Source organism: Coregonus lavaretus, assembly GCF_964263955.1.
Source record: "Coregonus lavaretus genome assembly, chromosome: 31".
NCBI lineage: Eukaryota > Metazoa > Chordata > Actinopteri > Salmoniformes > Salmonidae > Coregonus > Coregonus lavaretus.
This window is the reverse complement of record NC_140018.1, coordinates 10,955,303-10,980,394: the sequence shown is the minus strand read 5'-3', so window position 1 is coordinate 10,980,394 and position 25,092 is coordinate 10,955,303. Positions and strand designations below refer to the sequence as shown.

The window sequence follows — 25,092 nt, the reverse complement described above, 5'->3', positions numbered from 1 at the left end:
GAACAGCTGGTGCTCTCATGCATGCTTCAGTGTTGCTTGCCTCGAAGCGAGCATAGAAGTGGTTTAGCTCGTCTGGTAGGCTTGTGTCACTGGGCAGCTCGCGGCTGTGCTTCCCTTTGTAGTCTGTAATAGTTTTCAAGCCCTGCCACATCCGACGAGCGTCAGAGCCAGTGTAGTATGATTCAATCTTAGCCCTGTATTGACTCTTTGCCTGTTTGATGGTTCGTCGGAGGGCATAGCGGGATTTCTTATAAGCGTCCGGGTTAGAGTCCCGTTCCTTGAAAGCGGCAGCTCTACCCTTTAGCTCAGTGCGGATGTTTCCTGTAATCCATGGCTTCTGGTTGGGGTATGTACGTACGGTCACTGTGGGGACGACATCATCGATGCACTTATTGATGAAGCCAGTGACTGATGTGGTGTAATCCAAAATGTGGATCCATCCACAGCCTCATAGAGGATCTAGCTAATTTTTATAACCTTCTGGATTACAACGAAATTATGATGTGTACTTTATTAAGTGTGTTTAAATGTTTTACATTACCATGTAGTTTACCAATAAAATGGTCTGACAGTGAAGTGGACATACTCAGTATTCATATCCCGAAAAAAAGAAATGATCTCACTACAATAAACTGTAATAGAAAGATCTTGCTACCATGGAAAGGAAAATACCTGTCTATTTGTGGAAAAATCACCATGATTAACTCTTTAGTCATATCCCAGTTTACCTATTTGCTTATGGCCTTGCCTACACCTAGCGACTTGTTTTTTCAATTATATGAGCAAATGTTTTTCTATTTTATTTGGAACGGCAAGCCAGACCAAATTCAACAGGCCTATTTATATAATGAATATGAATTTGGATGGCAGAAATGATTAAATATTAAAGCATTAGACCTCTCACTAAAGGCTTCGGTCATACAAAAGTTATACTCAAATCCGAACTGGTTCTCTACAAGATTATTAAGAATGTCTCACCCCATGTTCAAGAATGGCCTTTTCCCCTTTATTCAGATTACAACCTCTCACTTTCGGTTATTTGAAAATGAAATAATCTCCAAAATATCACTATTTTTAAAACAAGCCATAGAAAGTTGGTTGCAATTTCAGTTTAATCCACCAGAAAAAAACAGAACAAATTTTACAACAAATATTATGGTTAAACGCAAATGTACTAATTGATTAAAAAAGTTTTTAAATGGCATAATCTTTGTAAATTATATCATAAATAGGACTGGTGGAGTTGTCACACATGCAGCTAACAAAAATATATGGAAATGTCTGCTCTACCCAGAATTACAACCAACTAATTGCAGCATTACCGCAAAAATAGAAGAGGCAAGTGGAACAGAGAGAAAGTAAGGAACTTGTCTGCCAGCCCTGCATTAAAAGACCAAAATTGGTTAAAGAAAAATGTGATGAATAAAAAAGTATACCAGTTTACTTTAAGGACCCAAAAATTGGCAGCTGTGCCATATAGATTGCAAAATAGTTGGGAAGAGACTTTCGATGTACCGATTCCATGGCACATGGTTTATGAACTGATACACAAAACCTAAGAGTTTTAAATTTAAATTATTACACTAAATTTTTGCAACCAATCGAGTGTTTTATATATATATATATATATATATATATATATACATACAGTGAGGGAAAAAAGTATTTGACCCCCTGCTGATTTTGTACGTTTGCCCACTGACAAAGAAATGATCAGTCTATAATTTTAATGGTAGGTTTATTTGAACACTGAGAGACAGAATAACAACAACAAAATCCAGAAAAACTCACATCAAAAATTTTATAAATTGATTTGCATTTTAATGAGGGAAATAAGTATTTGACCCCTCTGCAAAACATGACTTAGTACTTGGTGGCAAAACCCTTGTTGGCAATCACAGAGGTCAGACGTTTCTTGTAGTTGGCCACCAGGTTTGCACACATCTCAGGAGAGATTTTGTTCCACTCCTCTTTGCAGATTTTCTCCAAGTCATTAAGGTTTTGAGGCTGACGTTTGGCAACTCGAACCTTCAGCTCCCTCCACATATTTTCTATGGGATTAAGGTCTGGAGACTGGCTAGGCCACTCCAGGACCTTAATGTGCTTCTTCTTGAGCCACTCCTTTGTTGCCTTGGCCGTGTGTTTTGGGTAATTGTCATGCTGGAATACCCATCCACGACCCATTTTCAATGCCCTGGCTGAGGGAAGAAGGTTCTCACCCAAGATTTGACGGTACATGGCCCCGTCCATCGTCCCTTTGAAGCGGTGAAGTTGTCCTGTCCCCTTAGCAGAAAAACACCCCCAAAGCATAAATGTTTCCACCTCCATGTTTGACGGTGGGGATGGTGTTCTTGGGGTCATAGGCAGCATTCCTCCTCCTCCAAACACGGCGAGTTCAGTTGATGCCAAAGAGCTCAATTTTGGTCTCATCTGACCACAACACTTTCACCCAGTTCTCCTCTGAATCATTCAGATGTTCATTGGCAAACTTCAGACAGCCCTGTATATGTGCTTTCTTGAGCAGGGGGACCTTGCGGGCGCTGCAGGATTTCAGTCCTTCACGGCGTAGTGTGTTACCAATTGTTTTCTTGGTGACTATGGTCCCTGCTGCCTTGAGATCATTGACAAGATCCTCCCGTGTAGTTCTGGGCTGATTCCTCACCGTTCTCATGATCATTGCAACTCCACGAGGTGAGATCTTGCATGGTGCCCCAGGCCGAGGGAGATTGACAGTTATTTTGTCGAGATTGGCACCAACTGTTGTCACCTTCTCACCAAGCTGCTTGGCGATGGTCTTGTAGCCCATTCCAGCCTTGTGTAGGTCTACAATCTTGTCCCTGACATCCTTGGAGAGCTCTTTGGTCTTGGCCATGGTGGAGAGTTTGGAATCTGATTGATTGATTGCTTCTGTGGACAGGTGTCTTTTATACAGGTAACAAGCTGAGATTAGGAGCACTCCCTTTAAGAGTGTGCTCCTAATCTCAGCTCGTTACCTGTATAAAAGACACCTGGGAGCCAGAAATCTTTCTGATTGAGAGGGGGTCAAATACTTATTTCCCTCATTAAAATGCAAATCAATTTATAACATTTTTGACATGAGTTTTTCTGGATTTTTTTGTTGTTATTCTGTCTCTCACTGTTCAAATAAACCTACCATTAAAATTATAGACTGATCATTTCTTTGTCAGTGGGCAAACTCAGCAGGGGGTCAAATATTATTTTCCCTCACTGTATGGGGGATACAACTATCCCGGCTCTGCAGATTTTGCTGCGAAGAAACAGAATCATTAGATCATTTGTTTTGGTTCTGTCCATATGTAGCTTGTTTTTGTTCGCAGGTTCAGGAATGGCTGAAGAATTGGCAAATTTACCTGGAGCTAGCACTGCTGGGTGATTTGAAAAGTCATAGTCAATCGATCAATAACATAATAATACTCTTAGCAAAACATTTCATCTTTCATTTACAATATGTAGAAGCTATGAGAATAGAAAAGTTCAGAACTTTTGTGAAACATCAGAGCACAGTTGAAAAATATATGGTAAATAGAAATCAAAACTGGATGGTGATCAGAGATAGATGGGAGGGTTTGAGCAGAACTGAAGGATGGGACTAAAAACAAACAAAAGATAACTATTGTAAAATATACTGTGTCTGTACATTTCTAAAAACCTTTTTTCACTGTCATTATGGGATATTGTATGTAGATTGATGAGGATTTGTATTAATTAAATCCATTTTAGAATAAGGCTGTAACGTAACAAAATGTGGAAAAAGTAAAGGGGTCTGAATATCTGAATATTTTCAGAATATAGTATGGATAAGCTTGAAGTAGAAGCCTAAGTGTTGTTGTCCATTAGTTTACTCCAATTAGGGGAGGGGTGGTAGGGTTAGGGGAAAATAAGAAAGGAAAATATATTTTAAAATAATAAGAATATTATATATATATACACACACACACACACACACACACACACACACACACACACACACAGTACCAGTCAGAAGTTTGGACACACCTACTCATTCAAGGGTTTTTCTTTATTTTTACTATTTTCTACATTGTAGAATAATAGTGAAGACATCAAAACTATGAAATAACACATATGCAATCATGTAGTAACCAAAAAAGTGTTAAATAAATCAAAATATATTTTTTATTTGAGATTCTTCAAAGTAGCCACCCTTTGGCCTTGATGACAACTTTGCACACTCTTGGCATTCTCTCAACCAGCTTCACCTGGAATGCTTTTCCAACAGTCTTGAAGGAGTTCCCACATATGCTGAGCACTTGTTGGCTGCTTTTCCTTCACTCTGTGGTCGGGTGATTGTGTAGGCCAGGTCATCTGATGCAGCACTCCATCACTCTCCTTCTTGGTCAAATAGCCCTTACACAGCCTGGAGGTGTGTTGGGTCATTGTCCTGTTGAAAAACAAATGATAGTCCCACTAAGCGCAAACCAGATGGGATGGAGTATCGCTGCAGAATGCTGTGGTAGCCATGCTGGTTAAGTGTGTCTTGAATTCTAAATAAATCACAGACAGTGTCACCAGCAAAGCAATCCCACACCATCACACCTCCTCCTCCATGCTTAACGGTGGGAACCGCACATATGGAGATTATCCGTTCACCTACTCTGCGTCTCACAAAGACGCGGTTGGAACCAAAAATCTCACATTTGGACTCATCAGACCAAAGGACAGATTTCCACCAGTCTAATGTCCATTGCTCGAATTTCTTGGCCAAAGCAAGTCTCTTCTTCTTATTGGGGTCCATTAGTAGTGGTTTCTTTGCAGCAATTCGACCATGAAGGCCTGATTCACGCAGTCTCCTCTTAACAGTTGATGTTGAGATGTGTCTGTTACTTGAACTATGTGAAGCATTTATTTGGGCTGAAATTTCTGAGCCTGGTAACTCTAATGAACTCTGGGTCTTCCTTTCCATAGCGTTTTTGCGACTGCACTTGAAGAAACTTTCAAAGTTCTTGAATTTCTCCGGATTGACTGACCTTCATGTCTTAAAGTAATGATGGACTGTCATTTCTCTTTGCTTATTTGAGCTGTTCTTGCCATAATATGGACTTGGTCTTTTACCAAATAGGGCTATCTTCTGTATACCATCCCTACCTTGTCACAACACAACTGATTGGCTCAAACGCATTAAGAAGGAAAGAAATACCACAAATTAACAAGGCACACCTGTTAATTGAAATGCATTCCAGGTGACTACCTCATGAAGCTGGTTGAGAGAATGCCAAGAGTGTGGAAAGCTGTCATCAAGGCAAAGGGTGGCTACTTTGAAGAATCTCAAATATAAAATATATATTTGTTTAACACTTTTTTGGTTACTACATGATTCTGTATGTTATTTCATAGTTTTGATGTCTTCACTATTATTCTACAATGTAGAAAATAGTAAAAAAATTAAGAAAAACCCTGTAATGAGTAGGTGTGTCCAAACTTTTGACTGGTACTGTATATTTACAATAAAAATATATGGGGGATTGGAAATGATGCAGGCAATTACATTGATTGAAGCCACAATCTAGCTGCAATATTAAAAGCTGATCTACCCCCTAAAAAATTAATAAATAAAACACTCCCTATACTTTTAATGCATTTTTCCACAAAAGGTGGGTAAAACCCAACGCAAACAAAAAAAGGTGTGTACATTCCATTTACCCTCCACTACACCATTGTGTATGTTACTAACCTGTGGCTGCGTGGCAAGCTGGGGAATGCCAGGGTACTGAGGCCTACAGGACACTGTGGCCGGGCAGCGTTGAGCTCCTGTCGCAGCGCCTCCAGGTGGCGGAGGGTGGGAGCGCGGAGCAGGCCCTCTCCAGTACGCCACAGCAGAGTGGCTCCACACAGGTCCACCAGAGAACCATCACGCAGGGCACTGCTCTCTCCCTCCGCCTGCAGTCCGGAGACACACACACACAGGGAGGACATCAGACTACTACACACTAGAACATATAAGAAGCAGAGAAAATGACACGTTCATAGATACAGGTGTCTATTCCCTATATAGAGTGCATTCGGGGGAAAGTATTCAGACCCCTTGACTTTTTCCACATTTTGTTTACATTACAGCCTTGTTCTAAAATTGATTAAATAAAAAAATTTCCTCATCAATCTACACTCAATACCCCATAATGACAAAGCAAAAACAGGTTTTTAGAAATGTTTGCAAATGTATGAAAAATAAAACATAGAAATACCTTATTTACGTAAGTATTCAGACTCTTTGCTATGAGACTTGAAATTGAGCTCAGGTGCATCTGGTTTCCATTGATCATCCTTGAGATGTTTCTATAACTTGATTGGAGTCCACCTGTGGTAAATTCAATGAATTGGACATGATTTGGAAAGGCACACACCTGTCTATATAAGGTCCCACAGTTGACAGTGCATGTCAGAGCAAAAACCAAGCCATGAGGTCGAAGGAATTGTCCGTAGAGCTCAGAGACAGGATTGTGTCGAGGCACAGATCTGGGGAAGGGTACCAAAAAATGTCTGCAGCATTGAAGGTCCCCAAGAACACTGTGGCCTCTTAAATGGAAGAAGTTTGGAACCACCAACTCTTCCTGGAGCTGGCCGCACAGCCAAACTGAAGAGGAGGGCCTTGGTCAGGGAGGTGACCAAGAACCAGAAGATCACTGACAGAGCTCCAGAGTTCCTCTGAGGAGATGGTAGAACATTCCAGAAGGACAACCATCTCTGCAGCACTCCACCAATCAGGCCTTTATGATAGAGTGGCCAGACGGAAGCACTCCAGTAAAAGGCACATGACAGTTCGCTTGGAGTTTTGAATGCCAAGCGTCACGTCTGGAGGATACCTGGCACCATCCCTATGGTTAAGCATGGTGGTGGCAGTATCATGCTGTGGGGATGTTTTTCAGCGGCAGGGACTGGGAGACTAGTCAGGATCGAGGGAAAGATGAACGGAGCAAAGTACAGAGAGATCCTTGATGAAAACCTGCTCCAAAGCGCTCAGGACCTCAGACTGGTTCACCTTCCAACAGGAGAACGACCCTAAGCACACAGCCAAGACAGCGCAGGAGTGGCTTTGGAACAAGTCTCTGAATGTGCTTGAGTGGCCCAGCCAGAGCCTGGACTTGAACCTGATCGAACATCTCTGGAGAGACCTGAAATTAGCTGTGCAGCGACGCTCCCCATCCAACCTGACAGAGCTTGAGAGGATCTGCAGAGAAGAATGGGAGAAACTCCCCAAATATAGGTGTGCCAAGCTTGTAGCGTCATTCCCAAGAAGACTCAAGGCTGTAATCGCTGCCAAAGGTGCTTCAACAAAGTTCTAAGTAAAGTGTCTGAATACTTTTTATTTATACGTTTTTGCTTTGTCATTATGGGTTATTGTGTGTAGATTGATGAGGAAAAAATACAATTTAATCCATTTTAGAAAAAGGCTGTAACGTGACAAAATGTGGAAAAAGTCAAGGGGTCTGAATACTTTCCGAATGCACTGTAGTGCACTACTTTTGACCAGGGCCCATAGGGCTCTATATATACAGTGGGGGAAAAAGTATTTAGTCAGCCACCAATTGTGCAAGTTCTCCCACTTAAAAAGACGAGAGAGGCCTGTAATTTTCATCATAGGTACACGTCAACTATGACAGACAAAATGAGGAAATAAAATCCAGAAAATCACATTGTAGGATTTTTAATGAATTTATTTGCAAATTATGGTGGAAAATAAGTATTTGGTCAATAACAAAAGTTTCTCAATACTTTGTTATATACCCTTTGTTGGCAATGACACAGGTCAAACGTTTTCTGTAAGTCTTCACAAGGTTTTCACACACTGTTGCTGGTATTTTGGCCCATTCCTCCATGCAGATCTCCTCTAGAGCAGTGATGTTTTGGGGCTGTCGCTGGGCAACACAGACTTTCAACTCCCTCCAAAGATTTTCTATGGGGTTGAGATCTGGAGACTGGCTAGGCCACTCCAGGACCTTGAAATGATTCTTACGAAGCCACTCCTTCGTTGCCCGGGCGGTGTGTTTGGGATCATTGTCATGCTGAAAGACCCAGCCACGTTTCATCTTCAATGCCCTTGCTGATGGAAGGAGGTTTTCACTCAAAATCTCACGATACATGGCCCCATTCATTCTTTCCTTTACACGGATCAGTCATCCTGGTCCCTTTGCAGAAAAACAGCCCCAAAGCATGATGTTTCCACCCCCATGCTTCACAGTAGGTATGGTGTTCTTTGGATGCAACTCAGCATTCTTTGTCCTCCAAACACGACGAGTTGAGTTTTTACCAAAAAGTTATATTTTGGTTTCATCTGACCATTTGACATTCTCCCAATCCTCTTCTGGATCATCCAAATGCACTCTAGCAAACTTCAGACGGGCCTGGACATGTACTGGCTTAAGCAGGGGGACACGTCTGGCACTGCAGGATTTGAGTCCCTGGCGGCGTAGTGTGTTACTGATGGTAGGCTTTGTTACTTTGGTCCCAGCTCTCTGCAGGTCATTCACTAGGTCCCCCCGTGTGGTTCTGGGATTTTTGCTCACCGTTCTTGTGATCATTTTGACCCCACGGGGTGAGATCTTGCGTGGAGCCCCAGATCGAGGGAGATTATCAGTGGTCTTGTATGTCTTCCATTTCCTAATAATTGCTCCCACAGTTGATTTCTTCAAACCAAGCTGCTTACCTATTGCAGATTCAGTCTTCCCAGCCTGGTGCAGGTCTACAATTTTGTTTCTGGTGTCCTTTGACAGCTCTTTGGTCTTGGCCATAGTGGAGTTTGGAGTGTGACTGTTTGAGGTTGTGGACAGGTGTCTTTTATACTGATAACAAGTTCAAACAGGTGCCATTAATACAGACATTTACATTTACATTTTAGTCATTTAGCAGACGCTCTTATCCAGAGCGACTTACAGGAGCAATTAGGGTTAAGTGCCTTGCTCAAGGGCACATCGACAGATTTTTCACCTAGTCGGCTCGGGGATTAGAACCAGCGACCTTTCGGTTACTGGCACAACGCTCTTAACCACTAAGCTACCTGCCGCCCCCATACAGGTAACGAGTGGAGGACAGATGAGCCTCTTAAAGAAGAAGTTACAGGTCTGTGAGAGCCAGAAATCTTGCTTGTTTGTAGGTGACCAAATACGTATCTTCCACCATAATTTGCAAATAAATTCATTACAAATCCTACAATGTAATTTTCTGGATTTTTTTTCCTCAATTTGTCTGTCATAGTTGACGTGTACCTATGATGAAAATTACAGGCCTCTCTCATCTTTTTAAGTGGGAGAACTTGCACAATTGGTGGCTGACTAAATACTTTTTCCCCCCCACTGTAGTAGACCACTATATAGGGAATAGGGTACCATTTGGGACAGAGCTCTGTTTGTACATCCTGTAGCTTATGTACTGACCAGTTTTCCTCGGCTGGGTCCAGAGCGTGTCTCTCGGAGGGCGTAGACGTCCCCACAGACAGAGATCTCCCTCCAGAGACCCTGTCTGCTGTCCTCAGGGAAGCCCTCAGGGTGCATCACCAGCACCCCGTTGGTGGTCAAACCATCCATGTGGCCGTCCGGGTTCTTCCACTTAGTGGCTTTCTCCTGGAGGAGGAGATGATGATGATGAAGTAGAGAAGGAAGAAGAAAACCGAGAGAGAACAGAAGCTTGGTTATTTGCATCTATTGCGTTCAGTAGGCACCCAATGGGAGAAAATGTAGGTAGGTACTGCCGTAACCTGTCCAATAGGAACACACCCATTTGTGTCAATTGAACATGGCCATAACAAAGTGTGATTCTTCTCCAACTCATTTTCAACTGACGTCCATTGACATCTCTCCATTTGGTCGCTCTACCGAGCCTGTGCTCCACACTCACCCCTAGGAAGATGTTTTTGGAGGAGTCGAAGCCAGCGGCGTAGATGCGTGCGGTGTAGGGGGGGTTGCGTTCACACACCACCCTGCAGGCGAAGCGGGAGATGGTGCTGGGGGCCACAGAGGGGTCCTCGCCCTCCTTCCCCTCTCCTGACGTGTCTGTCACAACAAAGTCTATGGGACTTTCTGTGGAGCGCCCAATCTGCAGGGAAACGAGAGAAACATTACATTGGGTCTTTATTGTGTTCAGAACAGGGTTCGATTGGAAAGCAATTTTAAGGCCCTTTGCTCCACTAGTAGCTAAAAGTAATATTTTATGTCAAGTCATGGTTTTAGTGATTTTGATGATTTTAGGTTTGCTTTAGCTTGTTAATTAGGCCAGGACTTGAAGGATCCTGTTGTGCTTATGACTTATCAGTACTTTATCTTTCACACAAAAATAGCAATAACATCCGGCACCATTTATTTTCAAGCTGTGCAGTTACTCAAATTAAATTAAACACCTGTGATAAAACACTTAAGATATACGTTAGGGGTGGGCAATATGAACAAAAATTCATATCACGATATTTTCCACTGTCCGGACGATAACGATATAATATCACGATATACTGTAAAAAAAAAAATTTGAACATTTTATGAGCCCTTCAAAGTTAATAAATGACTAAATATTAAAAAACCTTATAGAAACAGAAAGGGGGCATTTTTTTATTATTATTTGTTTTACGTCTGTGGTAAACCTGTGCAAACATGAAACATAAACAAAGGTATATGAGTTAAATAAATATGCAGTAACATTTTATAAACAAATATTTAGAGTACTCAGGATGTAAACTTTTTCCTGCCAAATATAAGTGCAGTCTTTTTTCAGCATAACACCAGTCATTATGAATTCAAGTTGTAAACCTTTTCAAATTAACTTCAAGCATTAACCAGACAGTCTGTATGTTTCTCAGTTCAGCATGTAACAATTCACTGCCTCCCTCTTCACAAGTTACGTGCCAGGAACACCAGCCTATTGACAGTTTCTGGCTTCAAAGTTGCCCTGTGGCATGTGACCACATTGCCCCCAGTGCTAAATGCTCTCTCAGAGGGCGAACTTGTGGCAGGGATGCATAAGTATTTATTTGTCAGACAACTCAATTGTGGGAAGTTGGATGCGTGAACTCGCCACCATTCCAAAGGATCAGCCTCACTGTCTGCTGCCATCATCAGAGTGTAGCTGTCCAGCTCTTGCTCGATGACCTGTCTCTGGGTTCTTAAGGCAGGTGCACTACTGGTTTTCTTAAAGAAGCTCTTCTTGGACTTCTTTGCTGATTGTGGAGCAGTGGCAGCTTCTTTCTCTCTCTCACTCTGGTCCTCTTCAAAAAATAAGTCTCCCACGGCTGTGTTCCCTACCAGGAGGGCTTCTGTCTCGGAGGCAGCTCTCACCTTCACCTCCACCAGCTTCTCAGTGGTCATGTAGGTGGTCTTGAACCTTGGGTCCAGAAAGGTAGCCATGGTGAGCAGCTCATCTGTTTCAGGATCGGTGTATTTGTCATTCAGGGAATTGAGAACCCTCATCTTAATCTCTCCGGTCAGTTTGGCTTCGCCCTCATTTGATTTCAGAACCTCCGTCTTGAACAAATGGAGGACCGGCTTCAGATAGGAGAGACATATATGTGAGTGTGTCCAGACAGGGCATCTGTGAAATCCTGGAGGGGCTTAAGTGCTGGCGTGATAGATTCAAAGACCTCAATGTCTTGCCAGGAGGGTGCAAGGTGCTGTGTTTTTTTTTCTGCTGCCAAGACTTGTGTGATTGCCTTTTCCTGCTCCAGGACTGTTTCCATCATCTGCAGTCGAGATCCCCACCTTGTCGGGGATTCCGTGATGAGCTTGTGGAGGGGTAGGCTCAGTTTATCCTGTGCACTTGTCAGGACCTTCTGCTTCTTCCAACTATAGGAAAATGTGCTGACCACTTTCTTGCACACTCCTGTGGCCCGGGAAACCCGAGGTTCGTTTTGGACACTCCTCTCTGCAAAATAAAAAGGTGAAAAATAATTACATATGAATCACAATTATTCAATAGAAATAACATAGCATCTGCTGTAATTACAACAATTTACAGCATTGACACTGGACATGATTACAAATGTAATCCATCTATAGATTTACATACAACTGTTGTGATTAAGAGAGCTATGTTGCTTTAGAAAACGGGATAATTTATTGAGTAGGCTATTTATTATTGAAAGAGAGAGGATACATTCATATATTGAAACCATAGGCTAATGTATCACTTATAAATAAAAGCAATGTAATCCATGTAATGTTTGGACATGCACACATTTACAAATGACAAATATTCTAGATTTGCATAGCTGTATATATCCGGCTTAACGTATAAGGATCAGGCAGTGTAGTCAGCTCTAACTTTAAACAGAGGAGATAAGGAATACAATAGTTATTCTGCATTTTATGTTGTTTTTAAGTGACATTATTTTTCTACCTAGCTCTGTGTGTTTTGGACGTTGAAACTTACCAATAACAATGTGTAGCCTGTGTCCGAAACACCCTAGTCTTGTCTATTTGTTCAGCTCCAATGCTTTGACCATGTTCGATCCGCTGTCGGTAGTCATACATACTTAACGCAACTCTTTCAAGCCCCAGGATGAAAGTGCCTCCCTCAGCCCAGCTGCAATTATTTCTCTGGTGTGGTCGTCTGGGAAATAAGAGGTCTGAAGGCATTTGCTTTGCAGCTTCCAGTTGTCGTCAATGTAATGAATCGTGAGGCTAATGTATGGCTCTGTGGTCCGGCTTGACCATAAGTCGGTAGTGGTAGAGAAGAATGCAGAGTTACGGATTTCGTTGGCAACTCTGTCCCGACATTCTGTGTAGAGTTCTGGCAGACATGTTTTGCTGAAGTATTTACGGCTCGGGATATCGTATCTTGGGTCTAGATTTCGAATCATCTTTCTGAAACAGTCTTTCTCCACAGTTTGAATTGGTTCCATGTCTTTTGCTATGTGATCCGTAATTGCACTCGTTATCTCATTCCACTTCTTGCTCTTGTTTTCAGTTCCAAATCACATTCTTCATCGTCCTGCAAATCAACCTCAATAGCGTTATTTTCCTTGTCTTCAGTCATCCTCAAAGCTTGATTTTCGGACACTTTTGCTAACGAAAGGAGTTTACATCACTAAATGTTCACTTACTCTGCAGTTGTGCATGCTTGTTTGTTGACTTTGATTGGCAGGCAGATCGCGTGTTATGTCCATGCTTCTAGTTTTTTTATTTGCTAAAAAAGGCTATGTTTCTAGTAAAATAAACAATTCGAACTAGCCCACTAGGCTGTATCACTCGACAGAAATGTTGAACGAAACAAAAACGCCTTATTTCATACATTAATTTATCATGATATGCATGATACGGCAAAATCCATATCATGGCACAACGTCATACTGGTATTCACATTCATACCGGTATACCGCCCACCCCTAATACACGTACATTTCTTTCTAGTTCTACAACACTCTCCATGCTTTGAATGTATCTGGGTCCCTGTTCTCAGCTGGCCACCACCAGACATATATTCAGAACTGATTGAATCTTCATCACGTTCCCCTGCTGTCGTGAGAGTCTGATAGTGTGGTTCTTACAGTACAGTAGGGTTTTGGTGTGGGATTTGCTGATTCATTCATTGTTTATTTCAGTGTCTCACAAACACACGTGCCAAGCCCATTGGTGGTTCAGAGTATTTCCAGCATGCGAGTCAAAATTAAGCATTCAATACACAAACTCTGGAGGACGTTGTATACACACAGCAGAAGCAATAAATAATAACCAAGTCTTTGTCTTTCAAAAAGGGGAAGTGGTAGCAATACCTGGGTGTACAATAACTATCCTCTTTCTGTTCTTCCTGGTTTTGGAAGACAAAGACCTCAGTGTTCTCTAGATAAGCTAGCATCATTCTGGTATTTAGCCGAAATAAAACCCTTGTTGTGGTGTTTACCTGGAACATGTCAGTGTCGTTGTCGTGGCAGTACTCCACCACCACCGTCTGGTTGCGGGACAGAGTGAAGGAGATGCTGTGCTGCCCTCTGCTGTGGACTGCCTGCAATCACACAGACACACACCAATAATCCTTTTACTCTGTCCACTCTTACTGTAGGTTACCATGAGGACAGCATTTCCCACCATAGGAAGACTATGATAACATCACACACACCTTGCTGTCCTGTGGTGTGTTGAGGATGTGAACAGTGCTGGGTTTGACTCCGTTGGCCTTGGTCCTCCGGTACAGAGCGAAGCGGCTCTTCCTCCTCCCCCTGTCTCCACTGGGCAGAGAACCATTGCACCTACAGAGAACACAAAAACAAACACACAGAGAGGCTCCATTATTAATGAAAGGGAATACCCCATGTAGCCTATTCACCTCATGTGATCGTTTAAGACAGTTGATATCACAAATCAATACTGACCATTTGGCCCTTCTGTTTTGCTGGTTGGTTGCCTGTAGGCATACTTTGCCACAGAATGAAACTTCCCTTTTGTAACGCTGGCCTATCACACCCACCACTCATTCCTCACAGACTAATGTATTGTACAACTGCCCGCCCATACATTGATAAGTACCACTTGAGCCCAATTCACTGACAATCCACTTAGAATTGTGCACTTACTGGTTGAACCCTCTTTACACTGAAACACCAATTAAACTGTATTCAGTGTGTGTGTGTGCATGCTTGTTTGCAAGCAAGAGAATGAGAGAGAGATGGAAAGAGAGAAAGAGTGGATGAGTAAGCGTTAGCCTAAGTGGAACGGTGCTGTCATCTCTGCTGATTGTTCAAACCTAAACTATTTTGTGTCTCGTCTCTAGCTTCCTTGGCAACGGAGTGGAGCTGCGCTGTCATGCTAGGAGTTCACGGAGAGGGCCGCATGCTGGTTTTAGCTAATCAGCAGCATGGTACCTATTAAAGTCTATTCGGATGATGCCCAGTGGGCACAAAGCCCTTCGTGAGGGGTCATCAACTCTGCTTCCAAATCAAATCAACTCTCCCTCTCTCTCTTCCTCCCTAAGCTGTAGATACTCTTTCTGGACGATCAGGATCATTCAACAGTTCTAAACCAGACAAGCCAAGATCTTTCCCTTTCCCAGTGTTAGAATAGGGTGGAATAGACACAGGCCCTGTCATGAGATCTGAGGAGAGGAGAGCTGAATGGAACACTGCTACCTGTACAATGACCCTGTGTCACATTAGGACAGAGCTGAACAGGCAAGGGAGAGGGGGAGGAGGGCGGGGAGAGAGGGCTGAAAGAGGAGAAATAGACCAGGGCAGGAAGAGGGCAAAGAAATACAGGGAGACAGGGCAGAGAGAAAGGGGGTGGACATGTGGGAGAGAGAGAGGGGGCAGAAGGAGAGCAGGGCAAAGGTCATGAAGAGAGGGATACAGAAAGAGATGAGAGGGTCGAGATGCGATGTGATACGTTTCACCTGGCCAGTTCTGGTCCGACTGCTTCACGCATGTGCACTCGGCAGCACAGCACAGAGTACATGCAGTATGAAATATTAACTTCCTCTGCCCCCTGACACGGGGCTTATTTTAGTGGAGAGCAGAGGAGCCACTGAGATTCAGCAAACAGCACTGGGAAGGAGGGAGGGGAGGGATGGAGGAAGATATATAAACTGTGTGAGAGATAGGAGTGTGAACGTTAAAACGTTGAAATGAAATTGGGATCCTTAACGTTAAGAAAAGTCTTTAACCGAGAAAATAAAATGTTTTTGTGTCTTTTATTTGTATGTAGATGCATAAAGTAAACAGCATAGTGGGTCAATTTACGCAACAACTAAGAGGGTTGAAGCGCGAGGCTCAACTTCTTCACTGTTTTGGTTCCCTGGCTCCCACTCTGTGAACAGCGTGAAACGAACCCGTGCACATGAGCAGATACTGTAACTGTGTGAGAGAGAAGTGTTGCATCTCGCTCATCTCAATATCCTATTCATTGATGATAGGCCCTGCTTTACTGAAATTGTGATACATTGCAAGCCAAGAAATTGTGAGATACAGCATTCCATTGCGAGATGCAGCTTCTGATTGTCGATAGATAGGCCTAATGCACTATACTGTGCCCCTCTCTCTCCGTCCCTCGCTAGCTCGCTATGAAAGATGCAAGTGTTTGTGTTCTCGGAAGTACGGCAACTAATCAGTCTCCTCCATTCCAAAAAATACTGAATCTTAGAGGAGTCGATTCCTAGCAGAATCTTGACACTCAGAAATGGGTGTCGAGACCGGGAGTCGAGGAATTAATTATTTTGGAGTCGACTCTCCACCACTACGTCATCGTCGTTAACAATTGGAAAAATGGCAGAGAAAGGCCAGCGACAGCAGCAAAGTCTTGTATGGCAATACTTTGAGAAGTTAAATGAGAAGAAAACGCTAACTTTGCGAGGTGGAATTGAGGTACAGTAATGGTAGTACAGGTGCAATGCTTAACCATCCAAAAGGGACGTCAGTGAGACCCAAACCATTAAGTGTGAGAGAGAACGAGCGAGAGAAGGCAGGAGTGAGCAGCAGAGCTGGACTTGACACACAGAGCCCAGTGTAACTAAGGTAATGAATGAGAGATAGCAGACAGACAGGGACTCACTGCAGAACAGACATCACATCACATCACATCACGTCACGTCACATGCCCTGCGATAGACAGGCAGAGACTGCAGAATATGTTATCTTTAAGGTGGACCTGGCAAATCATGCCATCGCAGCAGGATATAATCAAATCAAGCTTTATTTATACAGCACATTTCAGACATGGAATGCAACGCAATGTGCTTTACTGGGAAAAAAACAAATAAAAAACAATGAAAATAAAAGCTGAAATATTTACTACACAACAAACATAAGATAAAAACAAAATAATGACACAAACTGAAAAACGAAAAAGTATTTCTGTGTTCATATTTCAGAACAACATATAGATTCTCGGGCTCCCGAGTGGCGCAGCGGTCTAAGGCACTGCATCTCAGGGCTTGAGGCGTCACTACAGACCCCCTGGTTCGATTCCAAGCTGTATCACAACCGGCCGTGATTGGGAGTCCCATAGGGCGGCGCAGCGTCGTCCGGGTTTGGCCGGTGTAGGTGGTCATTGTAAATAAGAATTTGTTCTTAACTGACTTGCCTAGTTAAATAAAGGTAAAAAAATAAAATACATCTTTAGACATTAAAAATAGTGCAAAAATGCATGCTGAGGGAAAATAGAGCCACTCTAAAAATTATTACTAACCAAAACATAGTGGGAAACAATTTTTTAATGATTATAATAATATAATAATGATAATTATATTATTTTCAATGATATTCTGATTTAATCTTATTAGTTTTTGTTGGAAAATAAAAGATTAACACTGAAGAGAAAAAAGATCCAATCAGGATTTTTGCTAGTCTCTGGGGAGATAAATCTAGCTTGCTAAATCAGCCATTGGCTAGGCCATCAGAAGCTAGATAAAGGCATCTGCCATTCAACTGTATTAGGGCAACATTTTGTGGTCCTCTGTAGATCAATTGGTAGAGCATGGTGCTTGTAACGCCAGGGTAGTGGGTTCGATCCCCGGGACCACCCATACGTAAAAATGTATGCACACATGACTGTAAGTCGCTTTGGATAAAAGCGTCTGCTAAATGGCATATTATTATTATTATATTATTATTTTGGAGTGACAGTGGAATCAACCAATCAGATTTTGACTTAATGGGTGGAACCGTTTTAACAAAAACCTATGGAAACTTCTGCCTTCTTGAAGGCCAACAGGTCACTGCGCAATAGCGAGCAGTAGTTTTTCCACGGTCTAGCTAGCTAGCTTTTGTTGTTGGCTAGTTTGCAGCGGCTGCAGCAGGTGTTATCAAAGATGATGTTGTTGCTAATTTGTTAGCTTCTCGCTTTTCAAGAATAACTTTCAACAAGAAGTTACCTTTCAAATGATCATCACCTGGTGAGTAGAACTGTGTTTTTTATGGCAGCGCACTTGCTGTTGTTAGTCATCGCTTCGAAAATAACTTGTTTGTGAAACATTGTTGCATTTAAAGTGGAACTGACTGCATTTTAGCAACATGACATCTTATTACACCCCTAGGAAGAATATGACACTTTTTAAAACAATTTCTGACAAGCAATCACTTAGATATGGTCATTTTCACATTTTCATAAATTCTTAGAATGTTTGGGAATTAAGTATACTAAGGCATTTCTGAAAATTCGATAGCAATATATAGTGGGAAAGCGGCCGTGCGTTTGGACAATTAATAGACACTGCAGTAAATAAAACCATCTGTCTTGTCCAGGACCGGAGTCTACACAGACTATAGCCAATCAGTGCTACAGTAGGCCTTTATACAAACAAGCCATTTGCCACACGGGCCTGCCATCATTCACTTTGAACTGGACAGTGTTTACAGGCAGTTGCAACAGTGCGACTTTAGATCATTAGAACGCATTCGCCAAAAGCCACAAAATACACCTGAATGGATTTCTGCAAATATGTAAACTGGATAGCAGTCGTTCAAGTTCTTGCTAGCTAACCAAATGACCACTGCATCTCTAGCTGTGTATAGCTACCGAAAAACAATGAGGGGAAAAAGTCAGTCACTAACCCACTCCTCCAATGGCATGACATCCTCCTAGCAGCTAGCTAGCTAACGTTAGGCTCCGTGTTTTTAGCTTGCTACATAAATAGATACGCTAGCCTATTAGCCACGTTATGACTGACTTGTGATAAATGCCCTTGCTAGTTTGATTGTATTGACATTCCCAGCCTTAGTTACATTTGTCCGTTTTTGTCCATAATATTAAGTAGTTAGTGCAACCCGAATGGAGGCAGCGAACAATGTACCAGCCCAGCTGTGATTTACAACCTGATAGCAATATTTTTTGGACTACCAAGAATGTATTGGTGAATTATATTAATCATGCATTGAACTGCATCCATCTATTCTGCCAACAATGCCTTAGTGTACATCATGGAACGTTGAGTCAAATATAACCTATTTTTAAAACGTCTTAGAAAATTGCTTTTGTAGCATTAACTGGGAATTTTATATTTTTTACTGATATTATGATTGTCCTGTTTCATATCTGCAAAGTAGTTAAAACACTGTCACTTCCACTTTAAAAACTTTAGGTCACCGGTTACTTTGTGTGCCAAACGTGAAATGTTTTTTGCAATGGGAAGTAATAGTTGCACATTTCGATTGGGAAATGCTTAATGGCTGTGTTTTTGTATTCTTATGATTGACACCTAGTGGCTTATTATGTCCGAGTTTATGGACTGCTTATCCTTTAACATCATGCTGTGTGTGACGGCTGTTTTTCCATCGGCCCTATGCAGTGGTGTAGTGGTGCCTGGAGAAGTGGGTATACTCAGATTTTACCAAAAAGTTATAAAACGGCCCACCCAGCGAAGGAAAGGCACCCTGTGCGAAAAATCCTATATTTTCCTATGCTTTTTTTATGAGTTTCCTATAGATTTTTCAGATTTCTACTCTCAAAATCAAACTTTTTTGAAATACAAAAAAATACAAACGTTTGATGGTCTAAGTCCACAACAATGCTTAAACCACATCAATCTGATTGGGTGTGCCTGTCAGGGCCTGGGTCCCCAGTGGGTGGGCCTCTGTCCACCCAGGCCCATCCATGTCTACGCCCCTGACGCAAACAGCGGATGATGACAATTGCGCATCACAAATAGCCTACTAACCAACACTTCGGACTAAACTATTTCAATACCTGGTTTGCATACCCATTGTTGCCTTAGCATTTACTGGTAGATATCATAAATTGAAACGTCTTTCCTACCCTACCAGCTACCGATGTCATTCTTCTGTGAGCTAAACCAGTTGAGAGCTGCACACTCTTGCTGCCTGCAGATGATATTCTCCTGAAACTAGGCTGTGTGTGGCGCGCATGTGAATATATTTCACGTGCTTTGCGATTGTGTAGGCTACATTGTGCATGATTTCTCTATTGTACTACATACTTGATAAGTCGTATACCTCCACTACACTACTTTGTTATGCATCAGTAGGGAGTAAGAAGTGAGTATACGCAATGCCCACAAACAAAAGTGGGTATACGCTCCACTACACCACTGGCCCTGTGTAGCTCAGTTGGTAGAGCATGGCGCTTGCAACGCCAGGGTTGTGGGTTCGATTCCCACGGGGGGGGGGGCCAGTATGAAAAAATGTATGCACTCACTAACTAAGTCGCTCTGGATAAGAGTGTCTGCTAAATGACTAAAATGTAAAATGTGGCCTTTGTGTTTTACAAAAAGTGCGCTAGTATTACGGCTGCTGTGCTTTCAGAATCAAGAACCTGTCACACACTGAAGGCCTATAGGTTCGCCACTGCGCAAACATGTCTATAATAGATATTAAGGATGTTAAGATACTGTATTAATGTTTCAAGAAAGGAGTGCATATATTTGGCCAGGCGAATTGGTTTTATGCGCTAACTGAATGGAAGCTGATAATTCGTTTTTTATTCCGCTGGTCTTGGGAAGAAATGATGAGTACAAATGTATCCGACACACTCAATATGTTGTCTCAAGACCGATTGGTCTCGAGTACTACAACACTGCTTAAAACTGGTGTACTGTGTGATCTGTTTTGCAGTTGCAGTGTTTTGCAGTTGACCAATGGCTTTCTTGGGTAGACCAGACAGGAGAGCATTACAGTAGTCAAGCCTGGATGTAATAAAAGCATGGATGAGTCTCTCTGTATCAGCCTGAGAGAGAAACGGCCGCACCTAGGCTAGTGAAAATGTACACTTGATGTCTGATAGCGACGAGGAGAGGGTTCTCTCAAGATTATACTGCAGCTAGTTATCCAAGAGAGAGAACATTCAGCATTTCATAGAACATCATTGGGTCTGGGGTGGGTGAAGAATATTGTAAGAGCATTGGGTCAGTAACCAAACGGTCGCTGGATCGAATCCCCCAGCCAGCAAGGTGGAAAAATATGCCGTTCTGCCCTTGAACAAGGCGGTTAAACCCCAACAACAACTGCTCCCTGGGCGGCGATGACGTGGATGTCGATTAAGGCAGGCCCCCGCACTGCTCTGATTCAGAGGGGTTGGGTTAAATGCAGAAGACACACTTCGGGTTGAATGCATTCAATTGTGCAACTGACTAGTTATGCCCTTTCCCTCTCCCTAAATCATTACAGTGTCATTACAGGCCTATTCTCACCACAAAGGAGAGAGGGATATTCCGATAGCATTTCTGCAGAGGACTGAGTGCCTTGTAGTGTCAGCCATGGCTGTTTTTTCCTCTGTCATTGTCTGTCCTTTAGCTACATGCAGTTAATCATTATTCAAGTGCCCATAATGGTCAACAGCATATGTATGGATAGCATTGCCACAGGGGCTAGGTGGAGATTTGACCATACCACTAACACCTATCTACAATTACTAGGGCTAGTAGTCAGTCAGTTTATTTTCAAATGAGTGGAACTCCCATCTCCTTACATATTTTTTGCACTTTATTGAGACAGTACTGAAATGAGAGGGGGAGACAGTGTAGTGTGAGAAGGGAGGATGCAAGGATTGAATCTTGGTCTCCGGTGGGGAGAAGCATAATGTGCTTGTGTATCAACCCCTAACCCCTACCCTTATGTCGCGTTACTTTTGTAGGTCTGAGAGCATTGGAGAGGTACATGCAATACACCAAAAATTCCACCCTGGCCTATCAGAAGACAAGAGGTAGGCTAGATATATTAATCTAACGTAGCAGGCGTAAAAAGACGCCCAAGCGGAGTCCCCAGACTCATTTTTCAAAGGAAAGTTAGGTTGAAAATAATGTATCCCTGAAAAATGGAAACATCCGCTTTCTGCCATCCCGCAGAGAGTGAGCTGTATTCAATCATACTGTTTATACCTATCCAATCCTTTCAGATCTGTGCCAGGGTCAGGGGTTGATTTGGGATTGGGCAGTGGTCTAGTCCAGGAGGGCTGCAGAGGGGAAGAGAGGGGCGTCATGGGGTCGCAGGCGTGAATACAGGAAGCAGGACGTAAGTGTGGGCGTAAGAGAGCGCATGGGAGAGTAGTTAACCCACTGATCATTTGGACTATACACTGGGCAGAGGTGGAAACGCTGAATGTCTGTCTCGCTCTTATGCATATCCTGTCTGGTATGTGTGGGGAAATATGTTTTTAGCCTACAGGCGCCATTTGTGAATGCTCCAATAGGCAGATGTGTGTCTGTTGATTTAATTCCCCTATGTGAAACACGAAAGTGGGCTATATATATATATATATATATATATATATATACACACACACACACATACACATCAATGGTGGTGGCATATGTTAGGCTGTGTTTTATCGGTTGGTTTGGTTTCATCCAATGCCCCACTTTCTGCGATCATCACAGTTCCAGAATAGTATGACATCATAGAGATTTTCAGCCTGAGCAATCGAGTGCTGATTTTACACCCACTCAGACCTCCACTGAAGAAAAAAGGCTGCATCCTCCTTAACGTTACTCATTTCAGTGTGTGCTTATGATGATACAATGTAGCAAGCTACTTATTATAACAATTATCTGCAGGCGCTGTTACAAAGTAACCTCGTCCCCAGGCTATTGGGCTTAGCGCCTTTGGGTGGAAGTGTCTGTGAACGAGATTAGTTACAAAGTAACAATACTTTGTCTATGTAACCACCAGTGTATCAAATCAGTCATAAAGTGTTACAAAGTTACTGTAACGTGTCCTTATTTAGCGCTCGATCTCCTGCACCTTCACAATAATTCCCTCACAATGTTGTGGGGTAAATATGTTACAAAATAACAGTAAATTTACATTTTCTGTACAGCAGTAAAGGATAAAACATTTCTGTGTAGAACAAAACCAACCGAACTCAACTGCCTCACACGTCATCCCTTCCATTTTTTCGTAGTAGGCTAATATAGTAGACTAGCAGCCTTTAGTGCACTACTACGACTATTACCTCAGTTTCGATCCGGTGATATTAACTACAAGTTATCCGTCTAGCCTACCGTTACTCACCCCAATATGACCAACTCTCCGTATTTTACCGGGTCTTTAACGGGCACATCATCTTCGTCCTGGTTTGGCGAATTCATCAGACTGGCGCGAGCTTGCTCTTGTAAAATGTTCGAGAGCGATAGTTCTGAAAGAAATAGGCTACACCTTTCAAACTATGAGGAAGTTACTTGAATGTTAGTCTATCCGAGTTTGGATAGAGGCAAGAGTTTCTTGAGTTATTGTTCTTCGTTTTATTGTTTTAATTCCGTGAGCTAGCATCTTTTGGAAAGATTGTTGCAAAGCTATCGATTGAAGGCCCGCGCGACACAAATCTGTTCTGTAGCAGAGGGTACAAAAACACCTCGCGGCAGGGAGTCGACTGACCCATTTTTTACAGGGGAGGACAATAAACAGCTATATATATTTAAAATAATACAGTCCCTATAAGACCACAATAGTTTTTATTTTTCATATATATTATTATAAATAAGAAATACTGTTTGGAAATAATACTGAAATACAATTTTGTGCTTTATGAAAATTATTCAGTGACCAACGATCTCCCTTTGAAACCATTCAGAGTGACTAGGTCTTGATGAGACGCTTGCTACTGACCATTATGTAAAATAAAAAGGCGGTTTTAAATTCTGGAAGAAATACACTCGCTTTGTAGCCTAGTCCAATCCATACCATGTGACATTCTTGATTTCAAATATTTCAAATTTTACAGAAGAGCGTGAATAATTGTTCAATGTCTCTCTGGTGGCAGTCATTATAAAGTATGATGTAATGAAACAGTTTGCCTACTTCTCTAGCGTACTGTATAGATTTCGTTTGGATTACATTTACATTTTAGTCATTTAGAAAACGCTCTTATCCAGAGCGATTTACAGTTAGTGCATTGATCTTAAAATAGTGAGGTGGGACAACCACATATCACAGGCATATAAGTAAAATGTTCCTCAATAAAATAGCTATCAGTAGAGTCAACTGCAAGTTCTGGTTCAGGTATTTTGTGTGTGTGGGGGGGGGGGGGGGGGGGTGTATGGAGGCAAGGAGGAGGATGGATTATTTAAAATACTGTTTGAAGAGGTATGGTTTCAGATGTTTTCGGAAGAAGGGCAGGGACTGCTGTCCTAGCTTCAGGGGGAAGCTGATTCCACCATTGGGGTGCCAGGACAAGGAATTGCTTGGACTGGGCTGAGCGGGAGGGCCAAGAGACCTGAGGTGGCAGAACGGAGTGCTCGGGTTGGGGTGTAGGGTTTGAGCATAGCCTGAAGGTAGGGAGGGGCAGTTTCTCTTGCTGTTCCATAGGTAAGCACCATGGTCTTGTAGTGGATACAAACTTCGACTGCAAGCCAGTGGAGTGTGCGGAGGAGCGGGGTGACATGAGAGAACTTAATAAAGTTGAAAACCAGGCGGGCTGCAGTGTTCTGGATAAGTTGCAGGGGTTTGATGGCACAAGCGGGGAGCCCAGCCAACAGCGAGTTGCAGTGGTCCAGACGGGAGAGGACAAGTGCCTGGATTAGGACCTGCGCCGCTTCCTGTGTGAGGTAGGGTTGTACTCTAAGGATGTTGTAGAGCATGAACCTGCAGGAGCGAGTCACTGCTTTGATGTTTGCAGAGAACGACAGGGTGTTGGCCAAGGTCACGCCAAGGTTCTTTGCGCTCTGGGGGGCGACACTGTGGAGTTGTCAACCGTGATGGAGAGGTCTTTGACAAACAGTAGCTGACTACTGCTAACTACTATACTTCAGACACACTACCTCTCTCTCGCCCTGTGTGTGTGTGTGTGTGTGTGTGTGTGTGTGCGTGCGTGCGCACACAGGTGCTTGTGTGAGAGAGAGAGACACTGAAATTCACTGGTCGCTTCAACTCAGGGACCGTTCCCTTTCTGTAGAACAAGGTCTGCTTCCTGCCACAGGAGGGCAGTGCTTTTCACAAAGTTCATAAAGTTTTCAAATACCAGTGAGGAAATTAATATGGTATCTATTTATCACCATAAATGACTGCGTTGAATTGTCCCCAAGAACCTCAAGAGTCTTCTGTGGAACTCTCCAATGGAAGTCTTGGCATGTAGGTAATGGAAGTAGTTCACCAAACTACACAAACTTGGGGGCGAGGCAAATTTTCACTTTGTCATGTAGTGATGACAATTGGAGACTAAGTGAAAATTCAAACTTAAACATTAGTTGGTCACAGTCACCCCATGA

General features: G+C 42.7%; 1 protein-coding gene across 2 annotated transcripts in view; it reads right to left on the bottom strand.

Moving 5' to 3' along the window:
* LOC311107078 (E3 ubiquitin-protein ligase pellino homolog 2-like) overlaps positions 1-23,225 on the bottom strand; it is a 30,642-nt gene extending 7,417 nt beyond the window's left edge. The window contains exons 1-7 of one of the 2 annotated variants that reach the window (XM_084149537.1): positions 22,901-23,225; positions 14,071-14,200; positions 13,855-13,956; positions 9,868-10,065; positions 9,408-9,593; positions 5,711-5,916; positions 4,133-4,420 (exon numbers count right to left, since the gene is read on the bottom strand). In XM_084149537.1, coding sequence (XP_084005663.1) covers positions 4,225-4,420; positions 5,711-5,916; positions 9,408-9,593; positions 9,868-10,065; positions 13,855-13,956; positions 14,071-14,200; positions 22,901-22,977 — 1,095 coding nt within the window. In that variant the 5' untranslated portion in view covers positions 22,978-23,225 and the 3' untranslated portion in view covers positions 4,133-4,224. Of the gene's footprint in view, positions 1-4,132; positions 4,421-5,710; positions 5,917-9,407; positions 9,594-9,867; positions 10,066-13,854; positions 13,957-14,070; positions 14,201-22,900 lie in introns of those variants that run through there. The other variant, XM_084149536.1, reaches the window with a different exon arrangement.
* Positions 23,226-25,092: the final 1,867 nt, after the last annotated feature.